Below are 24,723 nucleotides of genomic sequence, written 5' to 3' on the forward strand. Positions count from 1 at the left end.
AAATATTATCCAAATTCTCAAAACTTTCCTCCATTTTAAAACACAGAGGGAAAAGCGTTGTAATGATGACGTCAATCGTGCGTCTGTCCTCTAATAGATCATAAGCGAAAACCAATCAAAATGCGAAAATAACCTGGATTATTATATAACTGCAAATGATTAGACGTTCAAGTCCTCTCGGATAAGGACTACAGACCGTAAGCTCTGTCTCCTGCAGCTTCTGTGTTACATGGGCGTAAAAGATCTAGACCCCACACACATCGAAAAGAGTAGGGCACGTAATTCCCGGTGTTGTGGTCTGGCCTTGTCTCACGGGTTAGTGCTTTACATAGGGTAAACCTCATTGCACCTTTCTCTCTTGGACAGAATTGACCACGGCAAGAAAATTTACTATGACTACGACTATGACTACTAATTATACTTTAGTATATCTAGATAGTGTCCCCAACTAAGCATAACATAACAATATACACTTTATTTAACCAAGCAGGTATAAACTTTTTACTGTAATGAGATCAGGCCTGAAAGTTATAGCAAAATATTATAAGGCAGCAAATCAAAAGTGTTGAAACTATTTTTCTGATTGTCGTTATTATATTTATACATGTTGAGGCCAGTCATGTTCATTCCAATAACCATAATTGAAATCTATGACCATGAGTTCCTTGTTGTAGGAATATTTCATCCCAAATTGTTTTTCTTCATTGATAATCGCTTCTACACGCTTGTTTCCTTTAATTTTTCTTTTCAAGAAGGTGGCTTGAGTAAGATTCTGATCGGTACAATCAGAAAAAACCTTTCTCACTCGGTTGTGCGAAGTGAAGGCAAACACGCAGTTCTTGGGTGTTTTAATTGTTATTACCCCGAAATTTGTTAGGGAAACGATCGTTTCAAAAACATCAAAAAGCTCCCTAGGTAGCTTTTCTTCCACAATTACCTGCCAAGGGTGTTTGACAGAGCATCGGGGAGACATTCGTCGCCGAAATTGCTTGAGCCAATCCATTGTTTGCCTCTGTAGCATTGGGAACAAATTTCCGACAACGTGCTTAAATCCAACGCATGTATTGAAATGACGAATGCATATAGGCCCCAACAAACTTCTCATATCCTCAAGTGCATCTTTAATTTTCTCCATTTGAACAACTTTACATGCAAGTTCTGCTTGTGCGATCGCAAGTGCTCCTCGAACAGTATTCGAAGATACTCCACTTATGGCCGCCATCTTTGTTTAGTAAAAGAGCTTAGTTGGAGTCGACCGCTGACGCATTACTTGAGCCTGTCGCTTTGGCCGGGTTCGGGCCAAGAAATTCCCGGCGTGACTTTACTGCAGTGCAAAATTTATCTATCCACCTTATTAATACAGTGAACTATTTCACATCGGATTTTCACCGAGTCTTAGGACATTGCAGAATTTCTGCATTATGAGAAGCCGGTTGAAATGCAGAATTTCTGCATCATTCTTTTGCTGTACGTACAGCAGTGAATAAAGCGGAACGAACTTGCAGAGTTTCTGCATCCGACAAATTTGTAGAACTTCACTTTAAAATTTACTTAGGGATCAGGATGCAGAATTTCTGCATCTCAAGCTGGTTGTTGTATGTCTTAGATGCTAAATTTTATTTGAGGCTAAGTTGCAGAAATTCTGCATTATCTGGTTCTTGGTAACTGAGATGCAAAATTTTCGCGTAGTAGCGGCCATGCTCTATTATGTTGGAAATTCAACACCGAAGTTGTTCTGCATCTTTCAGGCCTTTGGATAATAATACCCTTCCTTAACTACAGATTTTCAGGCCAAACTTCGCCTCCGTGTGTTGCGGGTAATCTTAACAGAAGATTTTTGGTGTGGAATTCTGTTCAGAATAAATGTCAGTATTTCCAACAACGTTTTGAAGTTGTGTTTTCATTGCGTTAACCGGGAATGACTCTGTAAATCGTGCGCCTGCAGTCGAGAATCCTCATGTTGTAACGAAAACCGCGTTTTATCTTGAACAAAATTGACCTTTTTGACGGAATTTCGCATTTTAGAAAAAACCCATTTTAGTTTGGAACGCGTTCAGAGCTTTTCGAAACACTCTTCAAAAGGAACGAATTTGAAAACGCCGGCTTTTCGTTTTCGTGTGGACGGAAAACAATTTAAAAACGTAGCTTTTCGAAAACGATTTGGGTATATGACTGGCAGCCGATCAAGGTGTTAAATATACTAAATGATCGACAGTGAGACTTAAAACGACGTAAAGAGAATAATTAGACAGGTGTCCTCAAAAGGCATCGAACCGGGACGTTTGCATGGCAGGCGGTTCCCATGTTATATGACCACTATGCCACCGAAACCAGCCGGCATGTTTTGGAATTTTTAAAGTATATATCGTGCTACCTTTAAGAGTCTCTGTCCGTAAAAATGGAAAATAACTCGGCAAGGATCGAAAATTCGATTTCGCTCATATTCTTATGGTGGATAGGCTAGGGCATGACAAAAACTACTGGATAGTTTTTTTGGCAAAATATCCTTTTATTTCAAAGAAATATGCAAATTACCAAATACCGTTAAAATCGTCATTTGACGCACCATTTTATTAAACAAGTTTGAGAGCCTCGCATGCAAAACCACATCATTCTTCCGTCTTTAAAACACTCAAATATTTTTGTGCAATGTTTAAATGTGTACTGGGTTGATTTTAGGGAATGTTGCGTTGTCTTTTTGGGTGCACAATAATTAAATTTCGAAGACATGTATTTCATTCACTTAAAAGTACTTCGTGAATATAATTAATTTTCACCATCTGCGAAACTTTCAAATGGACCAAGCTTCTGGTGGTTGAATTGCAGAAGGATGGTCTACAGATTCCTGTAAATATTTCTTTGGGCAAATGATTGTGAGCGACGCGAGAGCTTTTCAAAGTACGTCAAAAATGCAAATATTTGACCATCCGTCGTCAAATTTCAATTTACGGGTTAGACGTATATTTTAGCATGCGCCACATGACTTGACCTATGTTAAGCTGAAATAGACACAGAGCTGATAATTTCGAAATGTTCTTACCTTATTTGCTGTAAAAGGCAGGTCCAAAGCCGATTTGACGTGTTTCTAGTCGATCTCTCACCATTCGTCGCAAATAAAGCATATGTTCGCTTTTGTTTACACAAGGTTAACATCCGATGTACATCGCCTACTGTCAACCTATTATTGGTCGAATACTATGAATCTGTGACCATCTTTCTGCGCATACGAACATCACTGCATCAAAGTCTAAAACGGCTGAGACATTTGTAGATAGTTGCTCGCTTTGCGCTGCGCCAAAATATTGCGTTTGATCGATTGCTGATCATTGCTGATAAGCGTGTCGGCGCAGCACAATCTTACAGCCGTTGTTGTTCGTCACGCAGTGCTGTCACGGCATATGCTGCACATTTTGATCTATTTTGTAGAGCCTGACTCTCAGCATAAGTGAAACAATTTAATCATTGTTCTTCTGTTTTTTCATATATATAATAATATATGTGTATATTTATATAATCATATTCTATAATGTACGTGGCCTCGGTCCATATCACGTTTGTTGTACGTTCTGATGTTTCAGACAACAGCTGATAAAGCTAGTACCTGTACTCACTAGAATTTTAAGAAAATCGCCATAAAAAAGTTATAGATTAATGAAGCAAGAACTAGCTGAAATAAAAATAGGAAATCACAACGTGTCTAATTCGTGAGAAAAACAGACTAAATTTAATTAGTAATTACGTGAGTAAATAGCCCTGGCCATGCCATTTTGTTTGGCGTATCAGTTGTTTGCTTAGTGGCGAGGCATTCGTATGTAACAGAAAATAGAGGACTGTTGTCAATACAGTCCAAAATTATCGTCAGTAAAATATTGTAAATAAAACACCTATTGACCGGTTACCTCCGCGGCCATCATTTGGTCATTCCGATAAGGGTTTCATTATTGTCTTTACCCCTATTAAGCGGCCACCCAAAATTTAAGAACTTTGTTTTGGAAAGGGCGATGGCAGAGAAGAGTCTGAAATTGAAGGTGCATGACGAGTGATAATTCAAACACACGTCTATCATGATTGTATTGAATTGACTCCATGTTCACCAAGAAATTTATAGCCCGATAGTGAAAAATTAAATATTCAAGGTACACAACCTCTATTTAAGCGGCTAGCTCCATTAAGAGGTCGCCACCCATTTCCCCGGGGATAGCCCACTGTATTACATGTAAACCAAAAATAATTGCATAGCGCGAAAAGACCTAGGTATGAGTTTAGCGTTACAGTATTACGCGGGGGCATGTAGGTAGCGGTGGTCGAGTAAAAGATAACAACAGGGGCAATGGTAAATTATTCATTCTTTTCATTTCTTAATTTAATCTCTTCCTACTCAACCCGATTACGTGCTCCCAGTGATTGCAAGCCTTACGGAACCTTACGTATCAGAATAGAAATTGTCCCACCCCTACCCCCTAAAATGGGATGACAGAATTGCGTGACGAACAAGGAACCGCTGCAAGCAAGGATTCAAGCCATCAAACCATGATGATCAAACGTAATATGTAGTGCAAAGCAAGCAGCTATCTACAAATGACTTAGCCGTTTTTGACTTAGATGCAGTGGTGATCATATGTGTCGAACGAGGGTCACAGATTCATGGTATTCGACCGTTAAATAAGTTGACAGTTGGCGATGTACATCGGACGTTATGTAAACAAAACCAAACTTCTGCTTTATGTGCGAAGAATGGTGATAGAAACACGTCAAATCGGCTTTGGACCTGCCTTTTACAGCAAATGAGGTTAGAACATTTCGAAATTATCAGCTCTGTGTCTATTTCAACTTAACATAGGTCAAGTCATGTGGCGCATGCTAAAATATACGTCTAACCCGTAAATTGAAATTTGACGACGGATGGTCAAATATTTGCATTTTTGACGTACTTTGAAAAGCTCTCGCGTCGCTCACAATCATTTGCCCAAAGAAATATTTACAGGAATCTGTAGACCATCCTTCTGCAATTCAACCACCAGAAGTTTGGTCCATTTGAAGGTTTCGCAGATGGTGAAAATTAATTATATTCACGAAGTACTTTTAAGTGAATGAAATACATGTCTTCGAAATTTAATTATTGTGCACCCAAAAAGACAACGCAACATTCCCTAAAATCAACCCAGTACACATTTAAACATTGCACAAAAATATTTGAGTGTTTTAAAGACGGAAGAATGATGTGGTTTTGCATGCGAGGCTCTCAAACTTGTTTAATAAAATGGTGCGTCAAATGACGATTTTAACGGTATTTGGTAATTTGCATATTTCTTTGAAATAAAAGGATATTTTTGTCATGCCCTAGCCTATCTGCCATAAGAATATGAGCGAAATCGAATTTTCGACCCTTGCCGCGAAATTAAGAATTTGTCTGATTTTTACGGGCAGGCACTCTTAACCATTATTGAAACAATGTTGTCGTCATTTAATGACTAAGTTTTCTACTGATAAAGAGCAAGTGAATCGTGTTTCATCTTTTAAATACCTAGGAGTAGAGGATGAGAAATGGAAATAGAAGATGCATGTCTATAGCCTTTTGCAAAAACTGGGGCATCGCCTCTCAGTGTTCAGCCGAATCTATCGTATGGTCGACGAGAAAAGTCTGATAGCATACTTTTATTAATGGCCTTGTCATACCACACCTAGATTATGCTGATATCGTCTGGGGAGATCAGCCTGGTCTAACAACACAGATGAAGCAATTGCAATCTTCCAAAGTCGCATTGCAAAGAAGATTGTAAAGGGAAAAGTGACATCAGCTGAGGCCCTAACATCGTTAGGGTGGGTCCCATTGCATGCGAGGCGTTTTGGTCATCGGTGTTGTCTTGTGCAAGATGTAATGAAAGGAGAGATCCCCGAACATTTCTATGTGTTCAGATCTACCATGAGCCAACAACACGGTTACAATACCCGAAATGGTTGCATTTCCAAAATTAGCAAGCCAAGAACGGAATGAGGCAGAAACAAAACGTATTATAAAGCAATAACCGACTAGGTCTCACTTGCCAAGTGAGCTAAAGAAGCTTATACCAAACAGGATTCTTAAATACAAACTGAAAGAGTTTTTACTTAACCATTTTTAACCTTAGTTAGCAGTAGATTTTTAATCCTGGTTCTAGTTTTAAACCTTAGTTTCAGTATCACGTTTTTAGCTTTTATTACTTTTGTATTTTAGACATTTAGTGTATATTCTAGACTTTTATTTTTTTAGAGGATCCTCCTGAAAACCACCTCTAGGTGATTGGAGGCCTCCTCTTAAAATATTAGTTTATTATTATTATTATTATTATTATTATTATTATTATTATTATTATTATTATTATTACTATTATTATTCTAGCACTGCCAGTCCGTCTAGGGGGGCTTGGCATGACAAACCCGTGTCTTGACGCAAATCTTGAGCAATCCTTCTCCGTCAAAGTTACCATCCCGCTGGTCCAACAGATCGTGGCTCAATCTCATCAGATGCCGGATGATTCTTTGGTCAAGCCGCTACAACAGGCAATGAGGAGTGAGAGAGCAACGGTGCTCCAAGACAGGGCAGAGCATATCAGAGGGGTAGCCCCACAGAAAGTCCAACGGGCACTTGACCTTGCTGCGGAAAAAGGGTCATCTGTTTGGCTGACGGTACTCCCCCTTCGCGAAATGGGTTTCAATCTAAATAAGAGAGAGTTCCGCGATGCAATCAAACTGCGCTACGATTGGCCGGTCGATGATATCCCCTCCACCTGTGTATGCGGTGATGCTTTTACAGTGGACCACGCAATGATATGCAAGAGAGGTGGGTTTGTTACCCAACGTCACAATGAGCTGAGGGACTTAGAAGCCGAACTCCTGAATATGGTTTGTACCGATGTTGAGATTGAGCCTGTCCTGCAAGACATCTCGGGTGAACAGCTGGGAAGAGGTTCTAATCGAGCTCCAGATGCGAGATTAGATATTCATGCGCGCGGGTTCTGGGAGAACCAACGATCAGCATTCTTTGACGTGAGGGTTTGTCACCCTAATGCTGATTCGTATAGGGACCTAGAGCTCCAACAGATATACCGCAATCATGAGAACGAGAAGAAGCGTCTTTACGCGAGGAGGGTTTTGGATATCGAACAAGGAACTTTTACACCCCTTATTTTCACGTCAACAGGCGGCATGGGAAACGAGTGCCTGCAATACCATTCCAGACTGGCGCAGCTGATCTCCATCAAGAAAGGAGAACATTATGCTAAACCAATCTCCTGGATAAGAGCAAGGACATCCTTCGCTTTACTAAGATCCGCACTAATCTGCCTAAGAGGTTCAAGAGCTAGAAGGAAAGCCTTTTGTGACTTTAAGAACATTGATATTGACGTTGAAACCCAGGAGGGAGCCATTATGTAAACACTGTTGAAATAGGTTTTAATAGTTTATTTCTTTTATTTACTTTTACCTTGTAATATACCGATATTGACGTTGAAACCCAGGAGGGAGCCATTATGTAAACACTGTTGAAATAGGTTTTAATAGTTTATTTCTTTTACTTACTTTTACCTTGTATATACCTTATTTATAAAAAAAAAAAGTAGTAGTAGTAGTAGTAGCATTAGTTGTAGTAACCATGATATCATGACATATATGATATGACGATGATGATAATAAATTATTATTATTATTATTTTGATATTATTATTACTATTATAATTACCGAAAACTTAAGGAACAACAGAATTTCTGAATTTTTTACCAGATACATGTAAGATTCAAGTTTGTATGGAAAAGTGCTCAATAAAGTTTGCTATTATTATTATTTTAAAAAAAAAATTATTATTATTATTATCATTATTATTATTATCATTATTATTATTATTACTATTATTATTATTATTATTATTATTATTATTATTATTACCTAACCGTAAACAGGCTAACCGAAATGCTATTCAGGCTAACCGTAGCGGTGCTATTTAGCCTAAACTACAAAAATCCTTTGACTGCCGGTCATTGCGTCTGCTGGGAAAAAGTATTGCCCTACACGTCAACTTATTTTGACGTTTTATCATTTCGCTTTTTACTCGGTGTTTTTAAAGAATCACATACTTTAGTCAAATTGTCAAAAAAAAAAAAAAAAAAAAAAAAAAAATTCAGACGAAATTTCTATATCGGGTGTCAACTGCCTGTCTTTGTTAGATCGCAATATTCATCATCGATGATGGGAATTTACAAGTAGGAAAGACGTGATGACAATAATTATCAAAGGTAGCGTCAGTAATAACAATGAGGAGCTAGCCCATGCTGATTGCCTATTAAATTTGTCAGTGGTCTTGGCAATAGCGTCTATGAATATTAAATTCACGTCTTTATTTCTGTGAGAACGAAAGGTAGGCGCTGTTTTGTGGGGTTATGTCAAGCTATGTCAAGCATCTCGTAAGTCTGCTGCTACAGTTGTTGTTGTTGTTGTTTTTATTTAATTTAAACCTGTAGCTTCCCCTTGGGTTGCTGATAGATGATATGAGTCGATGCTTTATAGGGTTATTATTTTTTCTTTAAGGTGAAATGAACCAAAATTTAGCCGGACATCTTTTCTTCAGCCATTTTATAGCGACGAAATGTTAAAAAAAAAAAAAAAAAAAAAAAAAAAACATGTAAAAGGAAACTTATGCGGAAATTTTTCTCTCTAAGCCGTGAAAATGTTAAAAGCACGAAGACAGCCGATGGCTTCACGAAAACGTTTCCAGAATGACCGCGTACGTTAATGGAGGGAATGGAGCTGAGACTCTGCTTTGTGACGTCATTGTTGTCTTCAACATTGCTGCGATTCTGCGTCAATGAGTCTTTCGTGGGGAAGTTTTTGGATCTAAATACCAACCGTTTTTTACATGGGAATGGCCGAGGGGTTAGGCCACTGTTTGGCGGGCATTATTCGCTCGTTTTTCGTTGTTTTTTTGTGCTAACTGCTGACCATGTAATTCTGAAGATGCAGGAGACGGTGTCTACGGTTTGCAGTTCTTATCCGAGAAGACTTTTAAGACTTTTAGACGTTCAAAAACGTCTAACCATTTGCAGATGCAATTACAAAAGCAGCACATTGTCCTCAGTTAGACCCTGAGTGTTGGTCCGGTTTTGGGCTCGAACCCTCGACCTTCCGCACAGCAGACTGGCGCTCTACCAACTGAGCTAAGGGCTGCAGATGACCTTGTTTTGATAAAGAATCATAAAGACCTCACTACTTTTATTATGTAAATCAAGTTGTTATTATACTAACAAGTCGGCATTTAAATGAGAAAAGCAGAGAGGACTGTATCAAAGCAAGATCATCTCTAACCGTAACCCATTCATAGACCAGGTAAATAAATACACAACTGTAAAATGGCCTTTTGTATAACCTTAGTTGTAAGATAACTTTTTCCAATTTCAAGCTGCCATCTTTCATATCAGAAACACCAAAATCCGCAGCTGAATTGAGTCCCGTTTCATTAATATGTAAGTGTAGGCAGTCAAACCATATCATAGTCATTTGATTTTACCAATTTATCGGAGTTTCATATTATATAGAATTAGTTATCACCTAACTATATCAAAAGCGCGGAGCAAGAGCCATGTTCTCTCCAGTTTCTGACCTGCATCATCATTTTCAATAAGCAATTTTGTTTTGTTTGTTTTCTGTAAACTGGGCAGTTGCCATTTCGACAGCATTGACGACGGCGACGGCGAGGACGACGCCTTTTAAAAAATAGATTTATATTTCAACTTTGAATTTCGCAACTGTGTAGATCTGCTCAGCACGCCTGTCGGCTAAAATCTTGTTCAGGCTAAATATGCAATAGATGCAGCGTTCATTGCGGTTCACGTTCTCCAAAATACGTAGAACTTGGTCATTTCAAGTTGTTGTTTTGCTTTTAATGATGGGTAAGAAATGTACAAAGTTTCAAAATTCACGTGCAGAACTGACCAGTGTTTGGCTCGAAAGGCCCTGTCCACACTACGCCGGAGGAAGTTGAAAACGCAGCTTTGTTTCAACGGTTAGGCCTACCGTCCACACTAATGCGTCACGAAAACAGAGCTTTTGCGAAACACTTTTCAAACGGAACGGATTTGAAAACGCCGGCTTTTCGTTTTCGTGTGGACGGAAAACAATTTTTAAAAGAAGGTGGGTAGCTTTTCGAAAAGGCTGTGGGTATATGACCGGCAGCCGATTAAGGTTTTAACCACACTAAACGACCGGCCGTGAGACTTTGAAATTGAAATTGTTTATGAATTAAAACAACGTAAAAAAAAACAAAAAAAAAAAAACAGGTGTCCCCAAGAGGCATCGAGCCTGGGACGCTCGCATGGCAAGCGGTTCCCATGCTGTATGACCACTATGCCACCGAAACCGGCTGGCATCTTTCGGAATTTTTTAAGTATATATCGTGTTAACCCTTAGCATTATTGAAAGCTAACCGTAAACAGGCTAACCGGAGTGCTATTCAGGCTAACCGGAGTGCTTTTTAGGCTAACTGGAGCGGTGCTATTTAGCCTAAACTACAAAAATGTTTTGACTGCCGGTCATTGCATCTGCTGGGAAAAAGTATTGTCCTGCACGTCAATTTATTTTGACATTTTATTATTTCGCTTTTTACTCGATTTTTTAAAGAATTGCATACTACAGTCAAAAAAAAAAATTTTAGACGAAATTTCTATATCGATTGTCAATTGCCTGTCTTTGTTAGATCGCAATATTCATCATCGATGATGGAAATTTACGAGTAGGAAAGACGTGATGACAATAATTATCACAGGTAGCGTCAGTAATGACAATGAGGAGCTAACCCACGCTGGTTTCCTATTAAATTTGTCGGTAGTCTTGGCAATAGCGTCTATGAATATTAAATTCACGACTTTGTTTCTGTCAGAACGAAAGGTAGGCGCTGTTTTGTGGGGTTATATCTGGCTATATCAAGCATCTCGTAAGTGTGCTGCTACAATCGTTTTGTTTTTGTTTTTGTTTTTGTTTTTGTTTTTGTTTTTATTTTACTTTAAACCTGTAGGTTCCCTTTGGGTTGCTGATAGATTATGTGCATAAGTCGATGCGTTATGGCGTTTTTCTTTTAAAGTTGTTGGGATTTTAAGAGGTTATAAAAATATAAGGCGCCGTCAAGGTCAGAGAAGTCCCTTACGTAATTAAAGAGCTTTACGACCCTTTATCTTTTCAACTTGTCGACGATGTTCCATCTACCAATACTGTTTTGAATAAAACACTAATTTTGCATTTCAAGAACTAAAAATAGATATTTTTTCTTATAACGCCAAAAGAAGAGTGATCATATCTACAGTTTTTTGCTACACCGACACGGATGTTCACTGAATTTAACGTTAGCTTTCTTACTCTTGCATCTACTCAGTGGTTTTAACGGTCAAGTTCTAAACTGTGTTTATCTTAAAAATATTTTTTTCTTAGATTAACAAGTGACAAAGGTGCTTTCCCTTTCTAACTCGTAACACATTTGTTACCATTGTAGATACATGTGTGCCGTGAAATATGCTGAGTTTTAGGTTTCTCGATCGAATTATCAATCCAACAGAAAATCTAACGTTACTGGTATGTTAGAGAAATACAAAAGTTTCGAACGGCAATGCGTTTCACCAAGATCTGAGTCACCATGGTAACGTTATGACCTCATTAAACTATTTTACGTGAGACCGAATATCTTATCATTAAGAGAAATTTTTGTCGGAATCTATGACCTGACATAGTTGTCTAACCGATGGCAATTAAAAAAAAAAAATTATGAGAGCATTTCTGAGAAAATTGCGGGTGAAGTTACAAGATGTCAAAATACAACAAAAACAAAGCTGTTTTAAGATATTGTAAATTATGGCCACAAGACTTGACTAAAGGGCACTTTCGTCTTAAATGAATCTTACAACATGTAAATACCTCGAGTGAAAATCCAAGGGAAATAGGTCCGTTTGATTTTTGGCTTGAAAAACAACTTGTATGGGGTGTTATCATGCCTTTTTGAAAACAAACCGTTTGACCATACAATTATTAAATTGGGCAGGAGTTAAAACAAAAAACACAACAAAACAAAAAACAAAAAACAAAAAAAAGTAAAAAAGATTTTTTTTTGAAACTTGGCCCTCAATGTGATCAATCCATATTCAATGTAATCCCTGAGTTTCAAATTCATTGAAACATTTTAGGGTCGCAAGTTTTTAGCCTCAAGTATTGCGCTTATTTTGTTGTCTTCATTATAATTGTCTTTTACTCGAATCACCATTTTGTTGTACATTTCTGTGCATCAGGAATTTATAAAGCACATTGCTTTCCGACGATTTTCCGAAAGCGTGCTTAAATTTGCTCAGCTAGCACTACAATAACTATGAAATACTGGTCGACGTCACACTCCAATTAGGGCCGCTTGAACGCGGCCATGTCGAGAGTAAGCGTTGAACGCCAGTGGAAATCGCCACACTAAACATAAACAAAGCGTCCAGCCTAGCTATTTTCCGGTACGGTTGCGCTCACCGCTTATTTACTCACGGCAGTCCGCGTTGCCGGGAGATGTTGAAATTTAAATTGTCCTTGTCGTCAATGATTATTCGATTAGGCAAAATCCCTTGCTGAACTTGCAAATTTGTCAGTCGACTTTGGTATTCACACTTATTATCACAGCCTTTCTAGCTGTTGTCTATGCAGACAATGAACATTATGAAAGAGTAAATTCTGTTTTCAAAAGTAGCAATTTAATTGTACTTTTTTTTCTGTACGTGTTACGGGTAAACAATGAAACTACATACTCACTTTTGCCAAAAGTGTATTCTCACTTTGCCAAACCCCCTCCGGGGGTGATGGAGCTGGAAATAAAATCATTGCTGCTTACACCTGCTACCATTATCATCCCACCTTCCGACGATGAAATTATCGCCTGGAGTCCGACAAAGAACTGTGAAAGAGCTTGATTATCTACTTGTAAGTGCAGAGCAGAAGTGATGTTAGTTGGCGGTATGCTTTCTGTAACGTTTTTTGTTCCTTCCGTTTCATTTTACTAGGTACAAAGCTTGAGTAAATACAAATTCAGGAGTGCGTGGAATCCCTGTGAGTTGATGACAGACGGACAATAGCTCAAGTGAATTGCACGTCGCTTGCGAGTTCCCTTAATTGCAGATTTTAAGGCGGATTCTAAACAGTGTCGACTTTTTGGCTTTTCGGTGTCTCTCTTAGAGTTGAAGAAAACTTGACACATCTTGACCTCACAGGTGAGAAAATTTACCTGGTTTAGTTTGTCTATGTTTTATCATTGATGAGAGAATGCATGTATACATTTTGCTCATCTAGATTTTGAGCAACGTCAATTAAGAGGTAAATTAACGTGTAAAATAGTCATCTAGCTAGCCAAAACTGAGTCAGTTTTGCTAGTAGGAGGATTTACACTTGAGAATAGCACTTATTAATGCCAATGAAATCTCATCAAGTTTATGATTCTGTTCACATAATTTCTTTTTATCAGTAAAGTTCCAATTTACACTCAGTTTTCTCAACAGAATTTTGAAGAATTTCGAAAAAAAAAAAATTAAATTGCGCGACTCTCTCTTGAATGCAATATTAAGTATGTCCGAACTAACAGAGAGAGAGAGAGAGTAGAAACTGAGAGAGTATTGGAAGACGCGCATGACGAATGTATTCGTTTTGGTTATATATAGAGTTGACTTTAAGGTTTGATTGGAGGTACATGTAAGAAGCATTGCGGTAAATTATTGCACTGCGGAGTAGTATTAACTTATAAACAATGTTACGGTGTTAAAACGAGCTTCAATCAACCCACTGAAGGCTTGCCAAGTGCGACGATACGAACTTTATTTAACTCTTAATGCGCTTAAAGACAAATATAACGATGCGAATGAATGATAGTTTCGAGATATTAGGGAGCAAACATGACTTTTATATCGGAAAACGTTAAATAAACAGGAATTTCAGATACTAACATAGATTGTGCACGGCCAATATATAATTTGTAAAATCTTGCAACAGTTTCGTAAAGTTTAATCCCGCGACAAATAAATAAAATAACGAAAAAAAAACAAAAACCTTCATCTATTTGTATGTCTGATGACCATCAAACCCGACATTTACATAACAATAGAAAACTGGACTGAGAAATTTTTAATCGTGATGATTTTTTTCTCAATTTGAATCACACTTAATCACGCGTTTGTGAAATTATATAACGCTAAATACAACCAAGAATATGCAACTGTCAAGCTTTAATGGCGCCATCAAGTATGTACATTGCAAAAATAATTTATATGTTAATGAAGGATTCGTTGAAGCCTCTCTAGACAATGGCCGTTTACCACTCTACGCTCAAGGAGAAATTTGAAAACGCAACTATCACGGGTCATTTTGGACTTGTGTGTGAGAAAAACTCTAGCAGTGAAATCGCACTATACTCCTGAAGTCATCGTTTTCGTAAAGCTCTGTTTTCAAATGAAAATGTTTTCCGTTCACACGAAAACGAGAGGTCGCGGCGTTTTTAAATTCTTCCGATTTAAAGAGCGTTTTCGAAAAACTCCGTTTTCATGGCGGATTAGTACGGACGGTAGGCCTAACCGTAGAAATAAAGCTCCGTTTTCAAATTCCTCCGGAGTACTGTGAACAGGACCTTAATTCTAGAGACGTATAATCCGCCTGGACAAACATAGAGAACTGTTTTTTAACGCCCTTGATTAAGCAAAGCCTAAAACAAGCATAAGAGGAATTACGCGAAAGACGAACTGTCTGCTTTCCATTCAGAAGTCAATATTCGCTTCTTTCGTTCTATATTTAGTATTTTTTAGAACCATCACGTTTTAACCTTCTACAATTGTTGTTTTCTTGGGCTTGGGGTATCGTTATGACCTGTAATCTATTGTTTTAACAGCCAATGAACTATCACATTTTAAGAGGCCCTCTTTCTTGATGCTGACAGCTGAGAATAATTTTCATGCCCATTAATATCCTGAAACTTGAGTTCAGAAATGTAGAAAAGGGTTTTCGATTTCCGCACTGTTTTCGGCTTTTTAATTTTATTTGGTTACTAAACACATGTTAACACGTGGCATAGGTCTCGTCCGCACTACACCGGAGCAATGTGATAACGCAGCTTTAGTCCCTAGGTTAGGCCTACCGTACACACTAATCCGTCACGAAAACGGAGCTTTTCGAAAACGCTCTTCAAATCAGAGGAATTTGAAAACGCGCTGACATTTTGAAAACGGAGCTTTCCGAAAACGATGACGACGCGATAATCATGTGATTTCCCTGACCCAGTTTTCCTCAAACAGAAATTCAAAATGACCGGTGACTGTCGCGATTTCAAATTTCTCAAGCGTAGTGTAGACGGAATTTCAGACTGAGAACACCGTTTTCAAATTTCTCCGTCGTATTGAGGACGGGGTCTTAGGCTAACTTATAGGTTCCATGATATGCAAAAACTGGCGCGAACCAATATAGCACACGTTTACAGGTAGTTCAATGTTTCACACTCTGATTAAACGAACGTTTTAGCCAATCAGAGCGTGTGCAGAAGTCAAAATATATTTATAATTTGTAATGGTAATAATATTCTAAATGAAGCTAGATATTCGTTGCTTTCAAGTTTTACAGGTACCAGCTGTAACACTAGTTTTCAGTTTCTAGTTTCGAAGTTTTCGTTTTCACTTTTTCTCATTATTACTTTTTCTAGAGCCTCTTTGGGGACAGAAAAGCGGTAAATTGCATTGCAAAAACTAACGTTAGAGGGAAAAACCATGACTGTAAAAACTCCAGTGTGGTAAGTCATGTCGGCATTTTACTCCGTTAACAGCTAGGTGATATAGTTGCCCGCGATTAGGCGCAAAAACACCATGTTAGTGGATATGGCCTGTTTGTTTGTGCAGCGCGTACTGTATCCGTTGCAAACATCCGTGCTGCGAGCAAGTTATCCTCACGGAAGCTTTATGTACGTCTACAGACTAAACGGCAAATTTTTAGTTTTAGAATTTCTCTTTTCTTTGGAGTAACCTTCATGCCTTTAATCTGCATATAGTTTTATCTCACCGAAGGCAACGCTGTCATTGACATTTTACCTCGCTGAAATTTTACCTCGCAGTTCATAAAAAGTGCGAGGTTCTACAAACATGACAGAATAAGTCGAGAAAAAAAAGGCAGCAAGATCCTGTCGTTCATGTCTTGATTTGGAGAATTGAGAAAATAGTTGAGTGCTCGCATAGGAGCATTTTCTTTAGTCTTTTAATTATGCGGAAGTTGAAGAGTGACAAGTCTTATTATATGACTGAGAAGATCTTCATTGCGATTGGCTGAGAGCGGGCCAATCCATCGTTAATTCTTAATTTGCACTGCAGTGCAAATTAACGCGCGCGTGTTTACAAATTCATGTGTCTGTTCGCTTATTGACTATAAAAATTCGCCAATGAGCGCGCGAGAAAAAAAAAAAATATTGACGTTGAATTAGGGCAACGAGACGTGGGAAGCAGGTTTTATCACTGTTAGCCGGCTGAATGTGTGAAAACGTTTCAGAAAGAAACAGGTCTGCATGTTTAGGCTGGAAATTTCTTCTGTGATGCCTGCACAGTTTCGTGCGTAAAATGGTGTACACACGACTGTCTCTCCACGGTCACGAGAATCACATTCAGGGAAAAGAGGGGCACTTATTGACTAGATGTGCTTGCAACTGACCAATATTTGGAGGAAACTATTACGATATTTGACCGTGAACTCTAAATTTGCGAGTTTCTGGAAGGGTCCGAGGACGCCCACTCGAAGCAGTTTAAGATGTCACTCTTGACTTCCCACTTCGTCCGAAGGTGGAAAGTAGAGAAGTGAGTTAAAGGTAATTAACAAAGCTGGAAATAATTAATCATCTTATTAAATCCATTTTGAAATCACTGGTTATCCTTGCAATCTGATTGGCTCTCACTGGTGCGATTTATTCACGAATCGCACTATTGTTTGCTCTAAATCGCATCTTTTTCTCAGCCAACGAGAATGGGACAGTAAAACAAAACAACCAATCAGATTTCAAGATTAGTTTAAAGTACGTAATCAATAAAATTTCAGGAAAATGAAAGGCAAAAAGCCGTTGTGTGGAGAATTTTGCAACTACTATTGCCAAAACTTTGTAGTTATTATAGTTTTTTTACAAAAAAATTGACGAATTTAATTAATTACAGTTTCTAAATGACGATTATGAGCTCCTTCAGGCTGAAGACCTACTTTAATGGAAGTTTCAAACTTCCACTGTCCATTTTGACGAACATTTTGGCGATTTTTCTTCAACATCGATTTGCTCAAGATCCGTATGATACCGAGTCCAGTAAAACATAAACAGACGAAAACCACACAACAACAAATTCAGAGCCATCTCAAGAAGGTAGATGTTTCCAGGTTTCCGGTAGTTTCAAACAAAGCAACAAAAAAGCTCAACTCTGTCGCTGTGAATAAACATAGTCAAATACGCCACACTGCACAAAATAGTGAATAAACAAACGTCTTACGAAGCCGGTGCCTGTTCCGCCATCTTTGGAAATATCTTAAAACAAATGGCGCCGCAAGAACTTGACAAGGTCCTGAGTATTGAGTCCTACGCCGAGGTCACAAAAAGAAACGGAGATGATAACGAGCTGGACTCCCTTAAAATCATGCCACTGAATGGTATTTAAAAGAAAAAAAAAACGTACTATCCTCTGGGCATCGTGCACTCGAGGGAGTTTCACAACTCAAAGAAGTCGATCGCAGAATTACACAGGATAGGCACCTTCAAATTCCTTCTCCAAAGACAATAAAAAGTCTCAGACTCAACCACAGAAAAGAGGAAGGCCTTCCATAATTGATTCAGGCGACGAGAATTGAACTTTTATACCTGAAGTAGACTATTTTCGTTCTAACTTCAGAACTGCTTGTTTCCTTGTCATGCTCGAATGAGTTTTCGTCACATGACATTGTTTTGCACACTAAATGAGACGTAAAGTTGTTTCCGGTTTCGCTTTTTTTTTTTCAACAAACCGGCTACTGGAACAATACAACAAAAATCTAAAATTTAAGGCGATAAAATTGTGCGATTTCAAAATGGACCTAATAAAGTGGCAATTGAACTTCGTGCCGTGCAATTTTGGTCTGAAATCATACTTGTGATTCCGATTTTGAAATCACGCGTATGATTTCAGACCAAATTGCACGCCACTCAGTTCAATTACCATTCATGACGGAACGCACAGGGCTTCTACTGTTAGTACCGCAGAGAAATGGTACGAAATTTTCCTAGCATTCCTTACATACTCTCATTAGGGTTCTTCGTCTTGCTGTTTTAGTGACATGCCGATGATATTAAATAAAAAATAAACCAGAAAGGGCCGATGAAATATGAGACAAGCTTTAAAATGAAGTCACGATATTAATAGTGCTTTAAAAGTAAATACAGTGGAACCCCGTTAATACGGACACCAAAGGGACATGATAAAGTGTCCGCATTATCCGGGTGTCCGTATTAAGCAGGCTAATTTAAGAGAAAATATATGAGCTTTTTAGTTGTCAGGACAAAGAAAACTGTCCGTTAGAAGCAAGTGTCCGTATTAAGCGGGTGTCCGTAGAGCGGGGTTTCACTGTAGTGCGTTCGAGTCATTCCCGGTGTTTTTAAATGATGGCGGACTACACCGACGCCTATAATCTGTAACAAAACAAGGTCATTATATATAGGATCACGTCTAAACACATGTGAAGAAAGACTTGGGCAGGAAAAACCGGGGAATGCCGATAAATCAAGTAATCCCGCAATGATGAACGAATTGCACAACATGAACCTTCCTCTGCTTATCCTCCTGAAGCAAGTTCAGATCTACGAACTGAACTTAAAGATACCAAAGTGCCTACGAATAGATGCTGAACGCGTCGAGCAGACGTAAATGTCTTGTTTACCCAATGAAAGCCATCACAATAAACTCAGAGCTTGCGTCGAGATGCTTGTCCGGGCGTAAAGGAACGTTTGATTAATCAATCTAAAACAGATCTTAAGGAATAAAAACCCAGATGATCTGGAATACTTGTCAGAGTATGCCGTTGGTAGTGGGAGCCACGTGCAGTATTATCATGCTCGGCAATTGAAGTTATTGTGTAGAAAATATCACACAATTACACAGCCGAGGGCAAAAAAAAACAAAAAACAAAAACAAAAACAAAAACAAAACAAACAAACAAACAAACAAAAAAAAAATCGTGAGGAGAAACTTAGTCACGGAGCCAAGATAGATTGTCAGTGCTTTAGGTGACCATACACGGCTACCAATGGCTTGGCCAATCGCTTGGCCAATGGCTCGTACACGCAACGAATCGTAAAAGACGCGCCACACTCGCGTTACAGGTGCGGGAATCCCAACCAGTGCTTACCTAACTTTTTAAAGATGCTACTTTTACCCCTCTCCCAAATCTACACACGTGTATTTAACTTTTGGAAGTCCATCGATTTTAACAGTGCTTGGGTGAGAGATTCTCGCCCCTATCAACTTTCTTTTCTCTCGTAAAATCTCGCGCGTTTAGAGATGCGCCACACTCAAGTTTCAGATGCAGGGATTCAACCAATGCTTAACTAACTTTTTAAAGATGCTACTTTTAGCCCTCCCCCAAATCTACACACGTGTATTTCACTTGTGAAAGTCTATCGATTTAAACAGTGCTTGGGTTAGAGATTCTCGCCCATGTCAACTTTCTTTTCTCTCGTAAGTTCTCGCGCGTTTAGAGATGCGCCACACTCAAGTTACAGGTGCACGGATCCCAACCAATGCTTTTCCGCCTTTTCAAAGATGCTTCTGTTAACCCTCTCCCAAATGTACACACGTGTATTTCACTTGTGGAAAACTATCGATTTGCAAGGTGTTTGGGTTGGAGATTCTCGCCCATATCAACTTTCTTTTCTCTCGTCACTTCTCGCGCGTTTAGAGACGCGTCACACTCGCGTTTTAGGTGTCGGAATCCCAACCATGGCTTAACTATCTTTTTTAAGATGCTACTTTTAGCCCTCCCTTAAATCTACACACCTGTCTTTCACTTCTGGATGTCTATCGATTTGGACAGTGCTTGGGTGAGAGATTCTCGCCCATGACAACTTTTTCTTCTCTCGTAAGTTCTCGCGTGTTTAGAGATGCGCCACTCTTACGTTTTAGGTGCAGGGATCCCAACCACTGCTTAGCGAACTTTTTAAAGATGCTACTTTTAGCCCTCCCTCAAATCTACACACGTGCATTTCATTTGTGGAAAACTATGGACTTGCACAGTGTTTGGGTTGGACATTCTCGCCTATAAATTAACTTTCTTTTTTCCGTAGGTTCTTGCGCCTTTAGAGATGCGCCATACGCGCGTTTTAGGTGAGGAAATCCCAACTAATCCTTACCTAACTTTTTAAGATGCTACTTTTAGCCCTGTCTCAAATCTACACAAGTGTATTTCAATTGTTGAAGTCTATCGTTTTGCACAGTGCTTCGGTGAGAGATTCTCACTCCTATCAAATTTCCTTTCTCTCTTAAGTTCTTGCGCGTTTAGAGATGCACCACACCCGTGTTTTAGGTGCGGAAATCCCAACTACGGCTTGCCTAACTTTTTAAAGATGCTGCTTTTAGCCCTCCCCCAAATCTAGACATATGTATTTCACTTGTGGAAAACTATCGATTTGCACAGTGTTTGGGTTGGACATTCTCGCCCATATAACTTTCTTTTCTCAAGTAATTTCCTGCGCCTCTAGAGATGCGCCACAATCCCGTTTCAGGTGCAGGGATCCCAACCAATGCTTACCTAACTTTTTAAAGATGCTACTTTTAGCTCTCTCCCAAATCTACACACGTGTATTTCTCTTGTGGAAGTCTATCGATTTTGGACAGTATATGCTATCTCCATGAGAGGGGAAAAGATGAACCAGATCTTGCGCTTTGACTGGCTACCCGAGCAGACAAGGTAGCGTTATCTTACTCGCTCGGGATTAACCACTGTGTCCCGCAAGAAAATAGTATATTTGTTTTGGGTCAGGCTTGTTAGGACAGATTGGCTAGATATTGGCCTCGTTCTTTTCTATTTTTTGCGTGTTTATCTATAAACGTACAACAGAAGAACTTGGCGGATATCCAGCCATCTTGACGCCACGCTTGGTCAATTACCCAACTTTATTGTATGGCTAGCTCCGTGAGCGGGCAAGATGAATCAAATCCTGCGGTGTGATTGGGTACCCGAGCGGGCAAGATGGAGCTATCTTGCCTGCTCGGGACTACCCGCCGTGTTCCGCGAGAAAAATTGCCCCGAAAGCCATATAACAAATCCTGTATTTATGGATCGTCTCGGTCCATAAACACGCAAAAAAAAAGAACTTACCTCACACTTGGTCAATAACCCATACGTATTTCCTAAGGAACATTAACCCTAGAAAGGAAATGTGCGGCGTGCCACACGAGGCAAAGAAAAATTATTTGTCCTTGGGATTCTGTGTCATGACCTCTAGCTTTTGTAGTTAATAGCAAACCTTTTCCATCCAGAACTACCGGCAGTGATTGAAAAATGCACTTGATAGCGCAACTAAAATTAATGCACATGTGCGAGATCTCTAAATTAGGTAAAATCTTCACTGATATACCTTTGGTAATAGATCATCACAGAAAATTTTCTGAGCACTTAATTTCCTGTTTTGACGCATTTCGTATTTGACATGTCACTGCGATCATTTGTATTTTAAATCGTCGCTTTAGGAACCTGAATCGGATCGTTATTATTGCAAAATGGTCTTCACAAAATTCAGATATTGTCGAAAACGCCCAGGGCGACAAGACAGCTCACTGAAATTCCTTGATATCGTGCCCGTCCGTCGCTTTAAGTCGTTTTTACCCGCACGTAAAATTTAGTTGTGACGCTACAGTGCACCTGCTCAACTTGCGAAATCCAACCTTTTAAAACATCAAGAACGTGCCACGGAAGCAAATTAAACAAGACAAATGAGAACAGGGTAAGCCCAATAATTGGCCGAGAGTGTTGTCAGTTTAGCATTCTGTCCTTAAACGTAGAAATAATGTTCTTGTCAGCGAGACTACACGAGAGTACTTTAATTAACTGTCATTTGAAGTTCTCTGCTCAATGTTCACGAACAATAGAAACGTCGCCGCAAAGACCAGCTGTTTAAGTATGCTAAGTCGCAACTTCCTCTGTGCCGCATAATTGGTAATTTGCACGCAAACTACTTTGTTGAGCACGTGTTTGAAATCTTTCCGTTTTTGTCTTTCATCAGACTCAACTTATCGGAGATAACAACGAAATATCGTACACGTGTCTACGACTATTCAGTATTCCAAGCCTATTTTCGTGTCGGAAATTTATTATTCAGCTTGCGACAATAATTAGTGGGCCTTGGTCTAAACTTAAACTTAAATATATAATATTCAATAATTTTAGTGCCATGAATTTTAAATATTTCAATGTTATAATTATTCCACATGCCTGTAAATTAGCTGATTATTTTAAGGGGTGTTATTCACAGGAAAGCATTTTCTTATTCACAGGAAAGTATTTTCTTATTCACAGGAAAGTATTTTTCCACGCTGTAGGTACCGTGCATCCTGCTAACGTCTGATAAATTGCGTGGACTTCGATTTTTTTCCGGGCAACCTCCAATCTTTCGGTGCTTTGGCAAAAAAGTTTAGATGATTTACCCTCGAGTTTTCCAACCAATTCTACTTCCCTTAATGACACCATACCTCCTGTCGCCGAAAAGACCTCATTGAAAAATTTTGTAATCAAGAGAACTTTCTAATTTGAACGTACATTTCACTTCTTCTTTGTCTAAGTTTTAGCTTGAAAATCTTAACTTAGCGACTGCCACAGTGTTGACTACTGGGTCACTGGTCATTTTTACCCAGTAAAGTTTTGTTATTTTAAATGTAGGCCTTCTCAGATTCTGCCAATCCAGAATACATCCCAGGTAGTTCTCTTCATATGGGTAAATAAATATTGATTTTACGACTAGCATGCGTGTGATAGCAATGTTAAAAGACTCGCCATTGGGTATTCCTATATCGCTTACACAATGTTCTGTCATCATACACTTGGTGTTTTTCTACCGGGTAACAAATTGGAGACATGGATGCCTCCGGCTGCTTAAAACATGTAATAGACGAAGCCGCGACGTTTTCTGGATTTCAATCGCTTCTCGGAATTCATTAATAGGGAATTTTAAGAACAGAACAACTTTAACATCGAGCTCAGGTGGTACAAAAACAGTTTGAACACACCGATGCAAATTGACCTGACTTGTAAATTCTTAATTGTCAATCGACAGCAAGAAACCTTAAACCACTATTTATTATTTTCTCTTTTTTTCAGATACTGCGTAACACGTTTGGAAAATGATGATTTTTCGTCAGGAAACGTTTATATTATTACTCACGTTTGAATTTTTCGCAATACGAAGTGGCTCTTCGCAAGCAATTACTGGTAGGTTAGTTTTTTCTACAACTCCTGTAACACAACATAGATTCACAAACTAATTAACACTCTTGTGGAAAGTAGTGCAATAGGAATCTTCGAAATTGCAAAATTTCCTCCAATCAGTTCGTATATGTACTCTTTTCATGAATCGGGTCAATTTTTTAATATTAGCATTGGTTTCCAAAATTATTGATTATTGAACGGTAAAACCGCCGATTTTAAATTTCCTTTGGATCCGAAAAAATCTTACCAAAACACCAAGGTCTGTTAATTGAGTAACCGAGGAGTTAGTGTTATACTGAAACTCTTTTCAGAATTCTACATGAAGAAAAGCAATTATCCGTCCCGTTGGATAAAAGAATTTTTCCTTTCAGTATTATGAAAATTCGTAATCATTTGTTATTAGCCTAAAACAAATAGAAGAAGAAACTTTATTTGAAGCTTTCAAAAGCATCAAGGTTTTGCAAACAATTTTCATTTGCAGGTAACATTTAACAAAACTATGATAGTCAAAGATGATTTTTCCTGTTTGACGTTATTTGATGTGCCTTATAAAATAATATTGATGAAGGAGTCTTTTTCTTCACAGTACATGTATGTTATTTGATTCTTAGTTTGTTAATGCAGCTGTTGTTCCTTTACAACCTTGCTATCTACTGGTTCGCAAATATCTAGCAACAAAGACAAATGTTTTATTAATTTTTTTACCGTTAATTCAGTTCCAAACATATACAGTGGTTTGCTGTGAGCCTAGATTACTGGCTGGCGAGTTCAAACTTTGTATCAATTACATTTATAACATAGCCTTAGTAAAGCGCGCGTTCTGATTGGCTAATACGCGCGATTCATTTGCCCGTGGGTTGCACGCTGAAGTCAGTTTGTTTATTTGTACTTTATCTCGGCAATTTCTTTCACCGAACTTACCCCTTTTTGAAACGTAATTCCTATATTTTTTCTCCTAAAATATGGAAAAATCTAGTAATTCTTCTGGAGATGAGGAAGATAATTTCTGTGAGCTACCAAATTTCGAGCTCAAGTTTTTTGCCAGGCCTCCACGTAAGAGATTTTCTGAATTAAGCGAGCAGGAGTTGAGTCAGCTGGTTGAGCAGACACTCGGAGAAGACCACGAAAACATCAAACTGGTCTGTATCAACCTTTCGAGGTTAGTAATGCAAAGCGACAGTTTTAGAGAGAATTTTTCAGCGATTTGATGACAATAAAATTCAGCATAAGCTTTCATTGTA

At 38.6% G+C, this 24,723-nt stretch overlaps 2 protein-coding genes across 2 annotated transcripts in view; one reads left to right on the plus strand and one right to left on the minus strand.

Moving 5' to 3' along the window:
• Nucleotides 1–598: 598 nt before the first annotated feature.
• On the minus strand, nucleotides 599–1,322 carry LOC145488666 (uncharacterized). Its single transcript, XM_081467587.1, has one exon. The coding sequence runs from the start codon at nucleotides 1,220–1,222 to the stop codon at nucleotides 599–601; it is 624 nt and encodes a 207-aa protein (XP_081323713.1). The 5' UTR covers nucleotides 1,223–1,322.
• Nucleotides 1,323–12,366: 11,044 nt separating this feature from the next.
• Nucleotides 12,367–24,723, plus strand: part of LOC145487712 (uncharacterized) — a 74,194-nt gene continuing 61,837 nt past the window's right edge. Inside the window, exons 1-3 of the mRNA XM_081466535.1 lie at nucleotides 12,367–13,251; nucleotides 15,717–15,803; nucleotides 23,375–23,485. Of these exons, the coding sequence (XP_081322661.1) occupies nucleotides 23,398–23,485 (88 nt within the window). The 5' untranslated portion in view covers nucleotides 12,367–13,251; nucleotides 15,717–15,803; nucleotides 23,375–23,397. The remainder of the gene's footprint in view (nucleotides 13,252–15,716; nucleotides 15,804–23,374; nucleotides 23,486–24,723) is intronic.

Source organism: Orbicella franksi, chromosome 5 (genome assembly GCF_964199315.1).
Source record: "Orbicella franksi chromosome 5, jaOrbFran1.1, whole genome shotgun sequence".
NCBI lineage: Eukaryota > Metazoa > Cnidaria > Anthozoa > Scleractinia > Merulinidae > Orbicella > Orbicella franksi.